The sequence below is a fragment of the Callorhinus ursinus genome, unplaced genomic scaffold (assembly GCF_003265705.2).
Source record: "Callorhinus ursinus isolate GAN/ISIS: 27379988/994484 unplaced genomic scaffold, GSC_fseal_2.0 scaffold22, whole genome shotgun sequence".
NCBI classification, from domain to species: Eukaryota; Metazoa; Chordata; class Mammalia; order Carnivora; family Otariidae; genus Callorhinus; species Callorhinus ursinus.
The window spans coordinates 5,174,698-5,189,689 of NW_027397084.1; the positions used below are offsets into that span (position 1 = coordinate 5,174,698).

At 37.9% G+C, this 14,992-nt stretch overlaps 3 protein-coding genes across 14 annotated transcripts in view; 1 reads left to right on the forward strand and 2 right to left on the reverse strand.

Annotated features, from left to right (window-relative positions):
* Positions 1-11,781, reverse strand: part of RCAN2 (regulator of calcineurin 2) — a 413,249-nt gene extending 401,468 nt beyond the window's left edge. Inside the window, exon 1 of the mRNA XM_073905045.1 lies at positions 11,670-11,781. The gene's annotated coding sequence lies outside the window, so the exon portion shown is untranslated. The remainder of the gene's footprint in view (positions 1-11,669) is intronic.
* CYP39A1 (cytochrome P450 family 39 subfamily A member 1) overlaps positions 1-12,030 on the reverse strand; it is an 88,083-nt gene extending 76,053 nt beyond the window's left edge. For 3 of the 6 annotated variants that reach the window (XM_073905037.1, XM_073905039.1, XM_073905038.1), the window contains exon 1: positions 11,670-12,030. In XM_073905037.1, coding sequence (XP_073761138.1) covers positions 11,670-11,846 — 177 coding nt within the window. In that variant the 5' untranslated portion in view covers positions 11,847-12,030. Of the gene's footprint in view, positions 1-9,139; positions 9,193-11,669 lie in introns of all 6 variants that reach the window. The other 3 variants (XM_025890785.2, XM_025890781.2, XM_073905040.1) reach the window with 3 other exon arrangements.
* A 200-nt stretch (positions 12,031-12,230) lies between these two features.
* SLC25A27 (solute carrier family 25 member 27) overlaps positions 12,231-14,992 on the forward strand; it is a 31,712-nt gene continuing 28,950 nt past the window's right edge. For 6 of the 7 annotated variants that reach the window (XR_012381924.1, XM_025890735.2, XM_025890734.2 and 3 more), the window contains exon 1: positions 12,231-12,593. Coding sequence is in view for 6 of the 7 variants with exons in the window: in XM_025890735.2 (XP_025746520.1) it covers positions 12,488-12,593 (106 nt within the window). In the remaining variant the exon portion in view is untranslated. Of the gene's footprint in view, positions 12,594-14,114; positions 14,153-14,992 lie in introns of all 7 variants that reach the window. The other variant, XM_073905042.1, reaches the window with a different exon arrangement.

Below are 14,992 nucleotides of genomic sequence, written 5' to 3' on the forward strand. Positions count from 1 at the left end.
AATTCATTCCTTTACATTTCTGAGTAGTATTCCATAGTATGGATGTACTATAGCTTGTTTAAACATGGTTGAAGGATGTTTGTATTCTTTTCAGTTTAGGACTATTACAAATAAAGTTGCTATAAACATCAGTGCACAGGGTTTTGTGTGAACGCATGTTTTCATTTCTCTAGAAGTGGAATTGCTGGCAGCTGCGTGCTTCCTTGTTTAAAGAACTGCCAAAGTGCTTTCCAGAGTAGTTGTCCCACTTGACATTTCCACCAGCAATCTATGAATGATCCAGTTTCTCTCTGTCCTTACTAACATCTGAGTGCTGTCACTCTTTTTTATTTAGCCATTCTGATAGGTGTGTAGTGATATCTCATTGTGGTTTTCAGTTGCATACCCTCAACTGGCTAATGATGTTGAATATCTTTTCATGTGTTCATTTGCCAGCTTTATATCCTCTTCAGGAACTTGTTCATATCATTTGCCATTTCTTTAGTTGACTTGTCGGGGTTCTTTAAATGTTGAGTGCAGAGAGTTCTTTCCATATTCTAGATAGCAGTCCCTCACTGGATATGTGGCTTGCAAATATTTTCTCTCCACCTATAGCTTGTCTTCCCAGTCTCCTAACGGGGTCTGCCACAGAGCAAAATCTTGTAATTTTCATGAGGTCCAATTTGTCAGTTTTTGTTTTTATGGATTGTGCTTTTGGTGCCTAGTCTGAGAACTATTCTTCAGCCCCAGATTAAGAAGACAGTCTCCTTATTTTTTTCTAAAAATTTTAGAGTGTTATGTTTTACATAAAAGTCTGTGATCTATTTTGAATTAATTTTTATATATGACTCAAGACTTAGGTCAAGGTTCATTTTATTTTTGGTTTTGGTTTTGGCTTATTGGTGTCTAACTGCTTCACTGCCATTTGTTGAAAAGGTTACTTTTATTTCAATAAATTGCTTTTGCACGTTTGTCTAAAATCTATTGGACATTTAGTGTGTCTATTTCTGGGTTCTCAACTCTGTTTCATCAATCTCTGTATCTATCCCTCCACCCGCATAATCTTGATTATTATAGCTATGTAATGAGTCTTGAAATTGAGTACAGTGACTCTTCCCATTTTATTCTTTTTAAACTTGTTTTAGCTATTCTAGTTCTTTTGCCTTTACATATGGATTATTAATAATCTTGTCTATATCTACACCTAACCAGAAATTTGATAGACTTTGCATTAAACGTGTATGTCAATTTAAGGAGAATTGACATCTTTACTATGTTGACTTTTCCAATCCATGAACACGGTATGTCTCTTCATTAAGTTCTTCCATTTCTTTTATCAAGGTTTTCTAGTTTTCATCATAAATTTCTATACATGTTTTATTAGATTTACACCTAAATATTTCTTTCTCTTTTTCAGTGACTATAAATGGTATTGTATTTTTAACTACCATTTGCACATGTTCATTGTTAGTATGTTGCGATACAATTGATTTTTGTATGTTGACTTTATATTCTGTGATCCTGCTGAATTTACTGATTAATTCCAGGAGATTTTTTGTAGATTCCTTGAGATTTTCTAAGTAAACAATCACATCATCTGCAAATAGAGACATTTCCTTATGATTTTTTTTCTTGCTTAATTGCACTCACCAGAACTTCCAGCATTATGTGAAATAAAAATGGTGGCAGTAGACATCCCTGCTTTGTTTACAATCAGAGATGAAACATTTATTCTTTCACCATTAAGATTGAGGGGCGCCTGGGTGGCTCAGTCATTAGGCGTCCGCCTTCGGCTCAAGTCATGATCCCAGGGTCCTGGGATTGAGCTCTGCATCGGGCTCCCTGCTCCACGGGAAGCCTGCTTCTCCCTCTCCCACTCCCCCTGCTTGTGTTCCCTCTCTTGCTGTATCTTTCCCTGTCAAATAAATAAATACAATCTTAAAAAAAAAAGATCGAGGTTAGCTGTAACATTTTTGTAGATGTTCTTTAATAAGTTGAACAAGCTTCTATTACTACTTTTCTGGTGATTTTTAAAACTCATGAATGGGTGTGGGATTTTGTCAAATGCTTTTTCTGTACAAATCAGTATGTCCATGTGCCTTTTCTTCTCTCACCTGTTAATATGGTGGCTTGCACTAACTGATTTTCATATATTGGACCAGTCTTAAATCCCTGGAAGAGACCCATGGAGTCATGGCATCTATAATTCCTTTTGTATATTGCTGGATTTTATTTGCTGATATTTTGTTGAGGACTTTTGCATCTGTATTCATAAGGAATACTGATCTGCAGCTTTCTTCTTTTGTGCTGTCTTTATCTGGTTTGGTATCAGGATGATCCTAGCTTCATAAAATAAACTTTTCTATTTTCTGGAGATTGTTTATACAATTGATGTTAATTCTTCTTTAAACATTTGGCATAATTCTCCAGTGAAACAATCTGGGCCTTTAGCTTTCTTTTTTGGGAATTTTAAAATTATGAACCCAATTTCCTAACAAATATAGGGCTATTCAAATTATCTATTTCATACTGAATAGTTGTGGTAGTTTGCGTTTTGGGGGGGAATTAGGTCCTTTTCATCTAAGTTGTCAAATTTCTACGTGTAGGGTTGCATATAGTGTTCCCTTATCATCCTTTTGATGTCTTCAATGCTATGTTCTATTTTATTCCTGACATTAATAATGGGTGTCTTTTTTTCTTTTTCTTGTATGAGGTCTTTCAAAGTTATTGATCTTTTCAAAGAATTGGCTCTTTCTTTCACTGATTTTTTCTATATTTTTCTGTTTTCACTTACATTGATTTCTGTTACTATTTCCTTCCTTTTTCTAGTTTGGGGTTTACTTTGCTCTTTTGTGGGGAGGGGACTGAAAGAGAAGCTTTGTTCATTTCACAGTTATGCTCTTTTATAATGAAAATATTTAGTGATAATAATTTCTCTCTCAGCACTGCTTTAGCTGTGTCCCACAAATTCTGATAGGTTGCATTTTTATTTTCTTTCAATTTAGCATAATTTTTTATTTCCCTTGAGACTTTCCCTTCAATTCATAGATTATTTAGAAATATGTTGTTTGTTTCCAAGTGTTTGGAGAGTTTCCTGTTATTGATTTCTAGTTTCATTCCATTGTAGTCAGAGAATACACTGTATGATTCAAATTCTTTTAAATGTTGTGGGGGTCAATGGCCCTGAATATGGTCTATCTTGTCATATCCCATGGGCACTTGAAGAGAATACATAACCTGCTTTGTTAAGTAGAATGTTCTACACATCTTCATTAGATCTTTTTTGGTTGGTGGTCTTTTATATTCTAGCTGATTTTCTGTCTAGCTGTTCTACCCACTGTTCAGGTTGTTGAAATGTCTAATTATAACTGTAGATTTGTCTGTTTCTTCTTTCAGTTCTAGTTTTTGTTTCACATAATTCACAGCTCTGTAATTTGGTGCATACACATTTAGAATTGCTAACTCTTTGTGGCATATTGACCCCTTTATCATTTTATAATGTCCCCCTCTGTCTCTGGTAATTTTCTTTGCTCTGAAGCTATTTTTCTGCTATTAACATAGCCACTCCTACTTTCTTTTGAAAAATGCTTGCACAATATATCTTTTTCCATAATTTTGTTTTTCACCTGCTTATCTCATTATATTTGAAGTGAGTTTCTTTCTTTTTTTTTCAAAGATTTTTATTCATTTATTGAGAGAGAGAGAATGGTAGAGAGAGAGCATGAGAGGGAAGAAGGTCAGAGGGAGAAGCAGACTCCCTGCTGAGCAGGGAGCCCGATGCAGGACTCGATCCCGGGACTCCAGGATCATGACCTGAGCCGAAGGCAGTTGCTTAACCAACTGAGCCACCCAGGAGCCCTGAAGTGAGTTTCTATTATACATCATATAGTTGCACCATTTTTAATCCATTTTGCAAATATCTATCTTTAATAATTATATTTATATCATTCATAGCTTAAATTATTGATATATTAGGGTTTAAGTCTCTGTTATTTTATTTGTATTTTTCTGTTCTCCCTGGTTTTTGTTTTTCTGTTTTATCTGCTTTCCTGTGTGTTAGTTGAACATTGTTTAGAATTCCATTGACTTATCTGTAGTATTTTTAAGTGGACCTTTTTGTGTAGAATTTTTTAGTGATTACTCCTGCTATTACAGTATATATACATAACTTATCATAGTTAATTGATACAGCCACTTTTTGAAGTTTTTCATTTTAATTCCAGCATGGTTAACATACATAATGTTATATTAGTTTCAAGTGTACAATGTAGTGATTCAACATTTCTATACATTACTTAGTGCTCATAAGTGACTCTTTAATCCACTTATTTCACCCTTCCCCAACCCACCTCCCCTCTGGTAACCATCAGTTTGTCCTCAATACTTAAGACTCTATTCCTTGGTTTGTTTCTATCTCTCCTTTTTTTCCCCTTTGTTTGTTTTGTTTCTTAAATTCCACATTTGAATGAAATAATATGTTATTTGTCTTGCTCTGACTGACTTATTTTGCCTAGCATTATACTCTTTAGCTCCATCCATGTTGCTGCAAATGGCAAGATTTCATTCCTTTTTTATGGTTGAATAATTTCCATATATATATATATATGTGTGTGTGTGTGTGTATATATATATATATGTATATATATATATATATATACCATATGTTCTTTACCCATTCATTTGAGAATGGACACTTGGGCTGCTCCTATAACTTGGCTATTGTAAATATATTGCAATAAACATTGGGGTGCATGTATCCCTTTGAATTAGTTTTTGTATTTTGGGGGTAAATAGCCAGTAGTGCAATCAGTGGATAGTAGGGTAGTTCTATTTTTAACTTTTTGAGGAGCCTCTGTACTGTCTTCCACAAGGTCTGCATAGTGTGGCCATTTTACCATTTCAAGTGAATCTCCCTTTATATCGCATTATCCTCTCCCACTTGTGATGTAATACATACATCTAGGACAATATCAAGCAGTGTTATAATTTTCGCTTCAGCCACCAAACATAATTTAGAAATCACAAAAGGAGAAAAAAAGTCTATTGCATTTCCATATCTTCTGTTTACTGTGTCCTTCCTGATGTCCCAGATTTCTTCTTTCATTGGTCCCTTTCAGTTTAGAGAACTACTTCTAGTCATTTGTTTAGGATAATAGGTCTTCTAGAAGAAAATTCTCTTAGTTTTCCTTCAACTGAGAATGTCTTGACTCCTCAATTCCTAAGGGATATTTTTGCTGGAGATAGGATTCTAGGTTGACAGTTCTTTTCCTTGAGCACTTGAAAATTGGTATGCCATTTCTCCTGGTCTCCATAGTTTCTGATGAAGAATCTGCTTTCATTCCAGTTTCATTCCCCACTATGATAAAGTTCCATTTGTCTTTTGCTGCTTTTAAGAATTATATTTGTCTTTAGTTTTCAGAAGTTTGTCTGTCATTTGTCTTGCTGTGGACTTCCTTGGGTTTATCCTGTTTGGGATTAGCTTAGCTGTTTGAATCTGTAGGTTCATGTCTGTTGCCACATTTGGGAAATTTTCAGCCCTACTGTCTACAAATACTTTTTCAGACTCACCCTCTTTCTTTTCTGTTTTTAGGACTCTGATGACATGTTAGGTCTTTTACAGTCCCTGAAGTTCCACTCATTTTTTTTCAGTCTATTTTCTCTTTGTTTTTCATATTTGGCAATTTTTATTGACCTATGTTGAAGTTCCCTGATTCTGTTCACTCCTCTCCATTGCGCTGTTGTACCCATGCACTGAGGGTTTTTTTTTCTTTTTTAGTTATTGCATTTTTCAGTTCTAAAATTTCCGTATGTTTCTTCTTTGTATGTACTATTTCTTTACAGACTTTCTGCTTCTTTCTATTTTTTTCATTTGTTTAAAGCATGCTTACAATTGCTTGTTGAAGCATTTTTATTATGGCTGCCTTAAGATCCTTGTCAGATAATTCTAATATCTCTGTCATCTGTCGATTTGTTTCTTCTTATTCAAGTTAAAATCTTCCTGGTTTTTGGTATGAGGAGTGATTTTCTACTAAAATCTGGATATTTTGGATATTATGTTATGACACTGCATTTCATTTAACTCATCTTTTTTCCAGGCTTCTTTTGGCATTATTCTGGTGTGAGAAGGGGAATGCCACCTCATTACTGCCACATAGGGGGATGGAAATTTAGGTTTATCACTCAGCATGGGGAGAGGACTCCTTGTTCCTGCTGGTTGAGGGTGAAAGCAAGTCTCCCTACTAGGTTCTTCTTGTATCACTCTGGCTGGGATAAGAAGGGATTCCTCAGTATTGCTCCCATATGACCTCCACTGGCCTGGAGGTGAGAAGGTGTTTGAGGAGTAGGCTCTTTCTTGCTAAGTGGTAGTGAAATTCCTGACCCATCTGCTAAGGCTCATGGGTCACCAGTCCAGTGAGTAGGAGGGGAATCCTTGTTATTGCTCATTGGTGGTATGGCCTGTGCTCTTGGAGCGGTCTCCATTAACACTGCAGTGGAGATGGCCTCATTATTGCTGAACAGTATGGAAAATCATGACCCTCCTCTACACCTCCTTTGACACCATTCCTGCTAGGAGGTGGAGGGTTACTTCATTACAGCCTGGCCAGGATTTAGGGATAGCCTTTTTCACTTGGCACTTGCTGACTGAGGTGATGCCATAATTTTTTCCTGTGGTGTTTGCCCAGAGCAGTTGCAGTCTAAAAGTTTTCTGTCTTGCTAAGCTGCTCCTTTCCTGGTCCTTTACCTAGAGAGATTAGGCTTGTCTTGAGGCTTATTTTTTTATCTGTGCCCACAGGCATCTCCAGGTTGCTGGCTTTTCTAAAGTCCAATCTAGATATGTGAAGCAGAAAAAAAATCAAGGAAACTCAGTGCCATATTGTTCATCAGATCCTGTGGTCCCTAGCTGCCTGCCTTGCCCTCCCCACCTTTGAGAATCTTCTTATGTTTGTTTTATGTATAATGTTCAATTATGATTTAGCTGCACTTAGTGGGAGAGATAGGGGAAAGTACAACTACTCCAACTTTTCAGAAGCAAACATTCCTAATTCATTTTTTTTCATTCACAGTATATCTCTGAAAGTTATACAAGAGAATGGAAATATTCTTGTTGGAAGAGAAGATAGGCAGCTAGCGGACAGAGATGAGAGGAAGACCTTTCATTACATATATGTTCATGACTTTAGAATATGGACCTATCTGAAAAAAAAAAACAACAAAAACAACCTAATTTTTAAGAAGATTGACTTCCAATTTTGGTAGTGACATTATGGCAACTTCTTTCTGAATTGTTCCACTTCTTTCCTGGAAATCACACAGAGCCACAAGGAGAATGAAACATAGGTGCACAAGCAACATATTGAGCTAGACAATAAGAAGAAAATCTACTAACTACAACAGTGTGCTCGGGGATATCAACATCCACTTGGATACCACTTGGATATCAACATCCCAAACTCCAACAGAACTCCTCAGTTCTGCTCTTAGAAGCTATCACAGCATGGTGGGAAAGAAAAAGGGGATGTGCAGGGGGCTCAACAATGGAAAAGCTCGGAAATATACACTCTGAGATATGAGAAGGAAATATACAGAGTTGGAACCACTATGAGATGGGCTAAGATAAACAGGCCATGGATATTGAGGCGGGTAGCAAAAGATAACACAGAAGGTGGGCTCCAGGAAGCACTATCCTCTAAAAGTGAAAAGTACACCTGGGAAGACGGGTTGCCCCTTTTACTAGCAGCAGCTATTGAAGAAAGGCAGTGAGAGCTCAAATCTGCAAGATTATATCCTAAAAGCAGAGCCATGGGTGCATAGAGACACTGTATTTTCCCTGTAGCAAGGGAGGATAAAAGACTTAAGTCAAGAAACCTGGAAGGCAACTGCCCCCAAGCAAAACCTCCTGCTGTCAGTTGGTCCAAGACAACTCAACTCCCTAAAATACAGTTAAACAAAAATGGAAAAATTCAGTACTATAAGAAAAATTCTAAAAAGAAAAAAAAGGAGAGCAGAACTTCCTTATAGATGAAGTAACTCACCAAAAACATTCCTCCAAGGGTACCTAAAACCTATAATACAAAAAGATGTCCATGGATAAAAGAAAGAAAAAAAAACCTGTAATGCAAAATTATTTTTGGAATTAGAAAAATGAATGTAATAATTGAAACTGCAAAGGAAATAAGCAAGGAAGAAATATAAGAAGCCATGGAAGAAGCAGCTAGACAATAGAGGAAAATTAGGAGATAAAGGAATGCAGGAAAGAAAGAAACAATAAAGACATTTTTGAATAAAAGACAACAATGACTTGGGGTGCCTGGGTGGCTCAGTTGGTTAAGCGTCCAATTGGGTTTTGGCTCAGGTCATGATCTCAGGGTCCTTGTATGGAGCCCTGCATCGCTTTGGGCTCCATGCTCAGTGGTGAGTCTGATTCTTTCTTTTCTTCTCCACTCTCCTCCACCCCCACTCATGCATGCTCTCTCACTCTCTCTCAAATAAATGAATAAATAAAATCTTAAAAAAGAGAAAGAGAGATGACAATGATGAGAAGCACAAGGGAGACTATAACCCACAGGAAATAAAGAATCTAAGGAAAAGAGAGTATAGAAATGTGAAAAAAAACATTAAATAGAAATAAATATGTGAAAAGAATTTCAGGGGAAATGACAGGTCTAGAAGATAGGTAGGAGAGACTGAAACTATGTATCAGTGGACATCTTTTGCAAGCTCCAAATTTATTTATCCAGCTGCTTAACTCAGTATTCCCACTTGGATATCAACATCCCAAACTCCAACATATCTCACCATATCTTTTTTTTTAATTTTTAAAATTTTAATTATTTTATTTTATTTTTTATCAAACTCCAACATAGCTAAAGCTGAACTTCTGATAACTTCTTCCCTTCCAGTAAGTTCTTGTATTTGTGGCTGTTTCACTTGACAGCAATCTCATTTTCTAGCTACTCAAGCCAAACTTCTTGGAGTCATCTTGGGCCCTTTTCATTCTTTTACACACCACATGCAACTTGCCAGTAAATCCTGCTGCTTCCACCTTCAAAATATATCCAGCCACTTCCCAAATTTCCACTGCCATCACCATGGTTGAAACCACAGTCTCCAAAACCACAATGATCTTAAGTTTGGATTATTGCAATAACCTTCAACTTACCTTCTTTCTTTTATTTTTGCATTCCTGTTTTTAACAGAGCAGCCAAAGTGAACCTTTAAGATTTAAATCAGAGCCCATCATTCCTCTGCTCAACACACTCAAAACATTTCCTATTTCACTCTAAATTATAAATGCATTTATACTTTGAATCTGATAATTCATTCTATTGATACATTTTCACACATAGAAATGACACTTGTTCCTACAATATTTATAACCGCAAAATATGGGAAACAAACTATGTCAATCATTAAGTCACTGTTTAGGTAAACTGTGACTCAGGGAATACTTTGCAACTTTTAAAACAAATGCAGATGCTTCTGTTTCTGTGTACAGTGAGGTAGAATCAGGTGAAATAAGGATTTCACTGGCAGCTAGGAAACGAGGGACATGAACAGATAATAAGTCACTATTTATTTCTCTGGTGGCATCTGTGAATTCTATGTGTGGGCCGAAGGTCAGGACTGAAATAGGCACCTTTGAAAAATCTACAGTTAATATCACACTCAATGGTGAAATATCGAACAATTTCCCCTAATAGTAGGAAAAAGACAAGCTTGTCTACTCTCACCACTTCCATTCAACAATATACTAGAAATCCTACTGATTACAATACAGAGAAAAGAAATAAAAAGCATCAAGATCAGAAAAAGGAAGTAAATTTATCTGTTTATAAGACATATTGTTTTATGTATAAAAGTCCTAAAGCATCTCTGAAGTAACTACTAGAAGTAATCAACTGAATTTAGCACAAAGTCACAAGATATAAAGTTAATATACAGAAAACAGATTGTATTTTTTATGTTTCAACAGGATACAAGTGGAAAAGAAAAGCAAAAGCAATCTTATTTACAATAGCCTCAAAATATAAAATAATTAACAACCACAGGCAAGACCACATCACAAAAACTGCAGAACACTTCTGAAAGAAATTATATAGCTAAATAAATGGAGAGATACACCGCAGTCATAGATTTGGAGACTTACTATTGTTATGAAGTCAATTCTCCCCCAATTTTTCGATAGATTTAACAAACTTACAATCATAATTCTAGCAATCTTTATGATAGATATTGACAAGCCAGTTCTAAAACTTATAGTAAAATGCAAATAATCTTGAATGGCAAGTCAATTACAGAGAAATACAGAGAACTTCTACTGCCTGATTTAAAGACTTACTATAAAACTAGAGTATTTAAGACAGTGTAGCATTAACAAAGGAGTGGGTATATAATCAATGGACTAGGATAGAAAGGCTAGAAATAGATCTACATATATATGGCCAATTAATTTTTGAAAAGCTGCAAAGGCAATCAATGAGGGAAGGACAGTCCTTCAGGATGTGATATTGGAACAACTGGACATCAAGATGGGGAAGAAATTAACCTCACCCCTTACTTGTACCATACAAAAACCCCAAACCAAAACAAAACCAAAAAAAAAAAAACCCCTCAAAATGGATCACAGACCTAAATGTAAAATGGAAAACTATAAACCTTTTAAGAAGAAAACAGAATAATCTTTTTGACCTTGCTTGACCTTCTGAGACACGCTTGTAAATAACGTTCCTTAAAATTTATCAAAATCATGACTAAGGAAGGCTATGGGAGACAAAGAAATATTCCTTTAAAATATAACATTTTTCCTATATCAAACTCCCAATAATTATGGCACCTAGCGTGGGCCAGAATATGAGGAACTAGGCAATCCCCTACACTCAAAGATCAAGAAAAGGTGTATATTGTTACATTCTTTTGCAAGAGTGACACAATAACATGAACAATTTAAATGTTCATGTCATTGGACTAGGCAATTCCACTTTCAGGAATTTATTCTGAGGAAACAATTGGTTAAGTGCCAAAAGCACAACCCCACAACACACACGGGAAGGTACACTGAAGCATTCGTTGAAATAAAGGAAAAAAGTTGGCAGTAACTTACATACTATTTTTGAAAGATACACTATATTTGAAAGCTATTTTAAGGACAAAAACATCTACTACAACAACTTACTAATCTTCTCAGTATGCAGTGAAAATGGATCTCATCATCATCAAATAATAACACCAGCTGAAAATACAGTGCGGGCTAAATTTGTGAAGACTAAGTTTGCAAGTAATTTTTACAGCAGCCTGGTGTTAAATTCAGTTAGGATACTAATTTATTACACGTTTTCATAAATTTAAATTAACCGTATTTCATTTTTATCTTTCCGAATTATTGCAAGTGTTTAGTTAATATGTGTACCTTTAGGACTTTTAAACTATGACGAAGTAACTAGCATTTATAAATTAATACCTACTTCCAAAAAGGCAGCTACAAGTTGATAAAAATCTATTAATAACCAATAAAAATCCATTTCTTTCGAAAAAAACTTGCATAAGGTTTAGCTGTTGATAGCTGAGGAATGATCGTCTGTGGACAGCAAGTATGTTGCCTGTGTTTTAATGTCGCATTTGAGATCCAATAAAAGAAAATAAAAAAGAAAACATTACCTCCTCCGGAAACCCCACCTGCTAAGGCCACATACCTTGATTCTTGCTTTCTCTATAAATTCTAGAGGGGCTTTCCCAAACTCAAATCCAGCTCCAATCCAAGGAAGCCAGCCCCTTATGCACGGGGGTCCACGCAAATTCTTCCGCTGAAGGAATAATAAAAGAGCAACGCAACCTAGGATTATAATCACTGCTGGGGAAATTAGTTCCATGTTTTTGTCTAGCACCTTCCAGAATCAGAAAAGGGAAAAGTCCTGCCGCCGTGGCACTTGCTCATTCCGTTGGGAGGGGGCACCTACCGGACCTCCCAACTTGTCTGCTACAACTTCCGCAGTTTGTTTGCCTTTCTAACTGTAGCCTCCTTTCCCCGCCCCAATTTTTAGATGACTTCGGCATCATCGCTCCCTCCTCCCACCTCCACTAGTCTTCCCAGACCGAGCTACGCTGGACCGAACGCAGGGGCTGGACCAAACTGGTGCGGGTGCCGAGGGGGGGAAGGCGGGGGGAGAACTTGCTCTGTTGCCATGGAGACCGGGGCCGGCGGCGCCGAGTAAGCCTCGCTCACGGCCAATCAGAGAATGGCGCCCAAGAGGCGCGCAGCCCGGCGGACTACATTTCCCAGAAGCCTCGTGGGCTTCGCGTTGTTCAGCTCTCAGTTCTGTGGAGCTCTCCCGCCGGGGGCTGCGAGGAAAGCTGTAGGTTCGCGAGGCTGGCTGGCTGAGCCGAGCGAGGGAAATGGTCCCCGCTCCGCCACTCGCCGGTTGAGGACGGGCGGCCCTGGCAGAGTGGCAGGCCAGCCGCGGCGCTCGGCGCCGGCCAGAAGGGGTATATTGTCGTCCCGTCTTGCGGCTGAATGTCGGTTCCAGAGGATGAGGAGAGGCTTTTGCCGCTTGCCCAGAGATGGCCCCGAGCGAGCAAGTTCCTCCTGTCAGGCTGCGCGGCTACCGTGGCCGAGCTAGGTACCCGGCCGCCCCCGCCTGGGCCTCCCCCGCGACTCGTCGAGGTGCCGCGCTGGGGGTGGGGGGTGAGGGCACCGGCGGGCGGCTTCGGCCCCCCCGGGGTGTGCGGCCCGCTGGGTTGCGCCCTCTTCTTGCCCACCCGCCTGGCCGTTGTGGCAGGGCGGGGACAAGGCTGCCTTTGCGACGAGGCGGCCCTGGAGGTCACTAAGGTCTTTTCCTTCCAATTTCGTCTCCCTCAGAGGTGTGCTATTGTGTCTGAATGTCTATGCTTGGAAGCTTCAAGAGCTGTCATTCCTCTATAGGAATCATTTTCCCATCTGTGAGGATGACCTTTTAAAAACACAATCCACTCTTCATCCTTATTGAAATAATCTCTCTGATTTATATTCTTACATAGCCTCACCGTATCATTATCTTTTGTGGGCTCGTAGGACTTAAGTTATTAACCTGTCACTGAGCATCTTCTCAGCATCCGCCTATTGTCCTCCTTGAGCTTAACTCGTCTATACTGTGTCTACCTTTAAGGAGTCTGAGAAGTAGATGATATATAAATGTGAAATCCAAGGCGGGGCACTATATTAATTACAACACTGTTGTAATTACTACAATATTAGACTGTGGTGATAGTCCTTAAAAGACTCAGCCCTGACCTTTCTTACAGGCGGGTGGGGAGACATGCAGTGACAGACAGTTACAGTGTGCTACTTATTATAATGAAAGCATTAAATAGCATAAGAACATAGAGGGCCGGCAGTTACCTGTGCATAAGCGAGTCAGAGAAAACTCAAGGCCACCTAGGGAGAATTGTGATGCCCTTGCATGAGCAGGTGGTGTTCCTTCCAATGATTTTGTGAGCAGAGTGCCTGTGTGTTCCCTGTGAAGCCTTCCCTGTGCATTTTAAGATTACCCTTTCATTTTCTTGCCTGTTGAAAAACAAAACAAGCAACAGCTTTGGTGTGTTATCATAAGGAAATGTTACTTTGTCCTCATCTAAAATTAACTTACTTTGTATTTCCAGCACAGCCAGCACACCTTGTTTTGCCCTTCGTGCTCTTCTACTCTTGCCCTTTGGACCCTCTATTTTTTCTCTTTCTCTTCTCTTAAAGCTGATGGGGAAAATTTCTGTTATTCACTGTTTTTACTGAAATACAATTCAACTTTTTTCAAAAAAAATTTAAAATCAGATTGCTGAATTAAATATTTCCAGCTTTTTTTTTTTTTAACCTGATGTTTCCCCCTGTGACCAATGGTAAAGAAACATTCCTTTTGTTAAAGGTTTGAGGAGAATGGTGTGGGGGCTGGGGATGGGAAGCTAGGAAATCAAAATAGGGGATGGTTTTGAGTTCAAAACACTTTAGGATCAGAACCTGAAGCATTATTTAAGTAACCAGTAAGGAAACCAGAATTATTTTGAGAGGCATAACCCATGTTAATATAGAAGAACCTATATAGTTTTTTCAGGGTTCGTATGTTAATAAAGCATTGTTTAAATTCTCTACATGCAAACTACTTCTGTTTTAGGGGAACTATCAGCAAGATATTTTTTCCAAAGACCAGTGGTAAGATTTAATATTCTCTTCCCCCTACTCTGATTTCTCTTGGAAAAAGCATAACTATGATTTTCTGTCAGGTGGTGGTCATTGAAAAGACTCATGTAATGTCAATAATGTTCATGAACTTACCTGAATCTGATTACTTCAGTTATTTGGGACATTATGAGTATAAAGTTATGAGCTTGATATTCCTAATGTGGGCCAGTTAGCTTCACTGTTTCAAGGTAAAATGTATTCTTGAATTCAATACCTTGAATTCAAAATGTAATCATTAGAAAAAAACTTTTCAGGTACAATTGGTCCTCATGAGGAGGCCACACATAAAACCCATACTGGAAAAACAACTCAATATATGCCTTAATTGAAAGTATATTGAGCATGCTGCCCTTGTATAAACTCTATATCTGCCCTTGTATAAATTTCTATATCTCAAACTTCAGATCAGTGAATATCACCCATGAAATTACGGAATGCAGCTTCACCTGCACTTATTATGAACCTATCAGAAATAGTATAGTGTTCTAAAAGTCACATTGGGTCTTAATCATGGGTGCAGTCAAAGCAGAATCACAGAATATGGAATCTGAAATTATTCCCATTGGAAAGCAAAAATTAAGGACTAATGTAGATTTTAGGCTGAAATTTCTGAGTAAAAAGAACCCAAGTCTTGTCACTTTTTTTCCCCCTGATGATCTGGGGGTGGGGGTGCTTTGGGACAGTGATTCTTAAATTTGGGAGTGCATAAGAATCAAATGATTTCTAAACCCCCATCAACCTACTCATAAGCATGGGGCTAGGAAATAATTTTTAACAATTTCTCTAGCTAATTCTGATGTATTCTAAAAT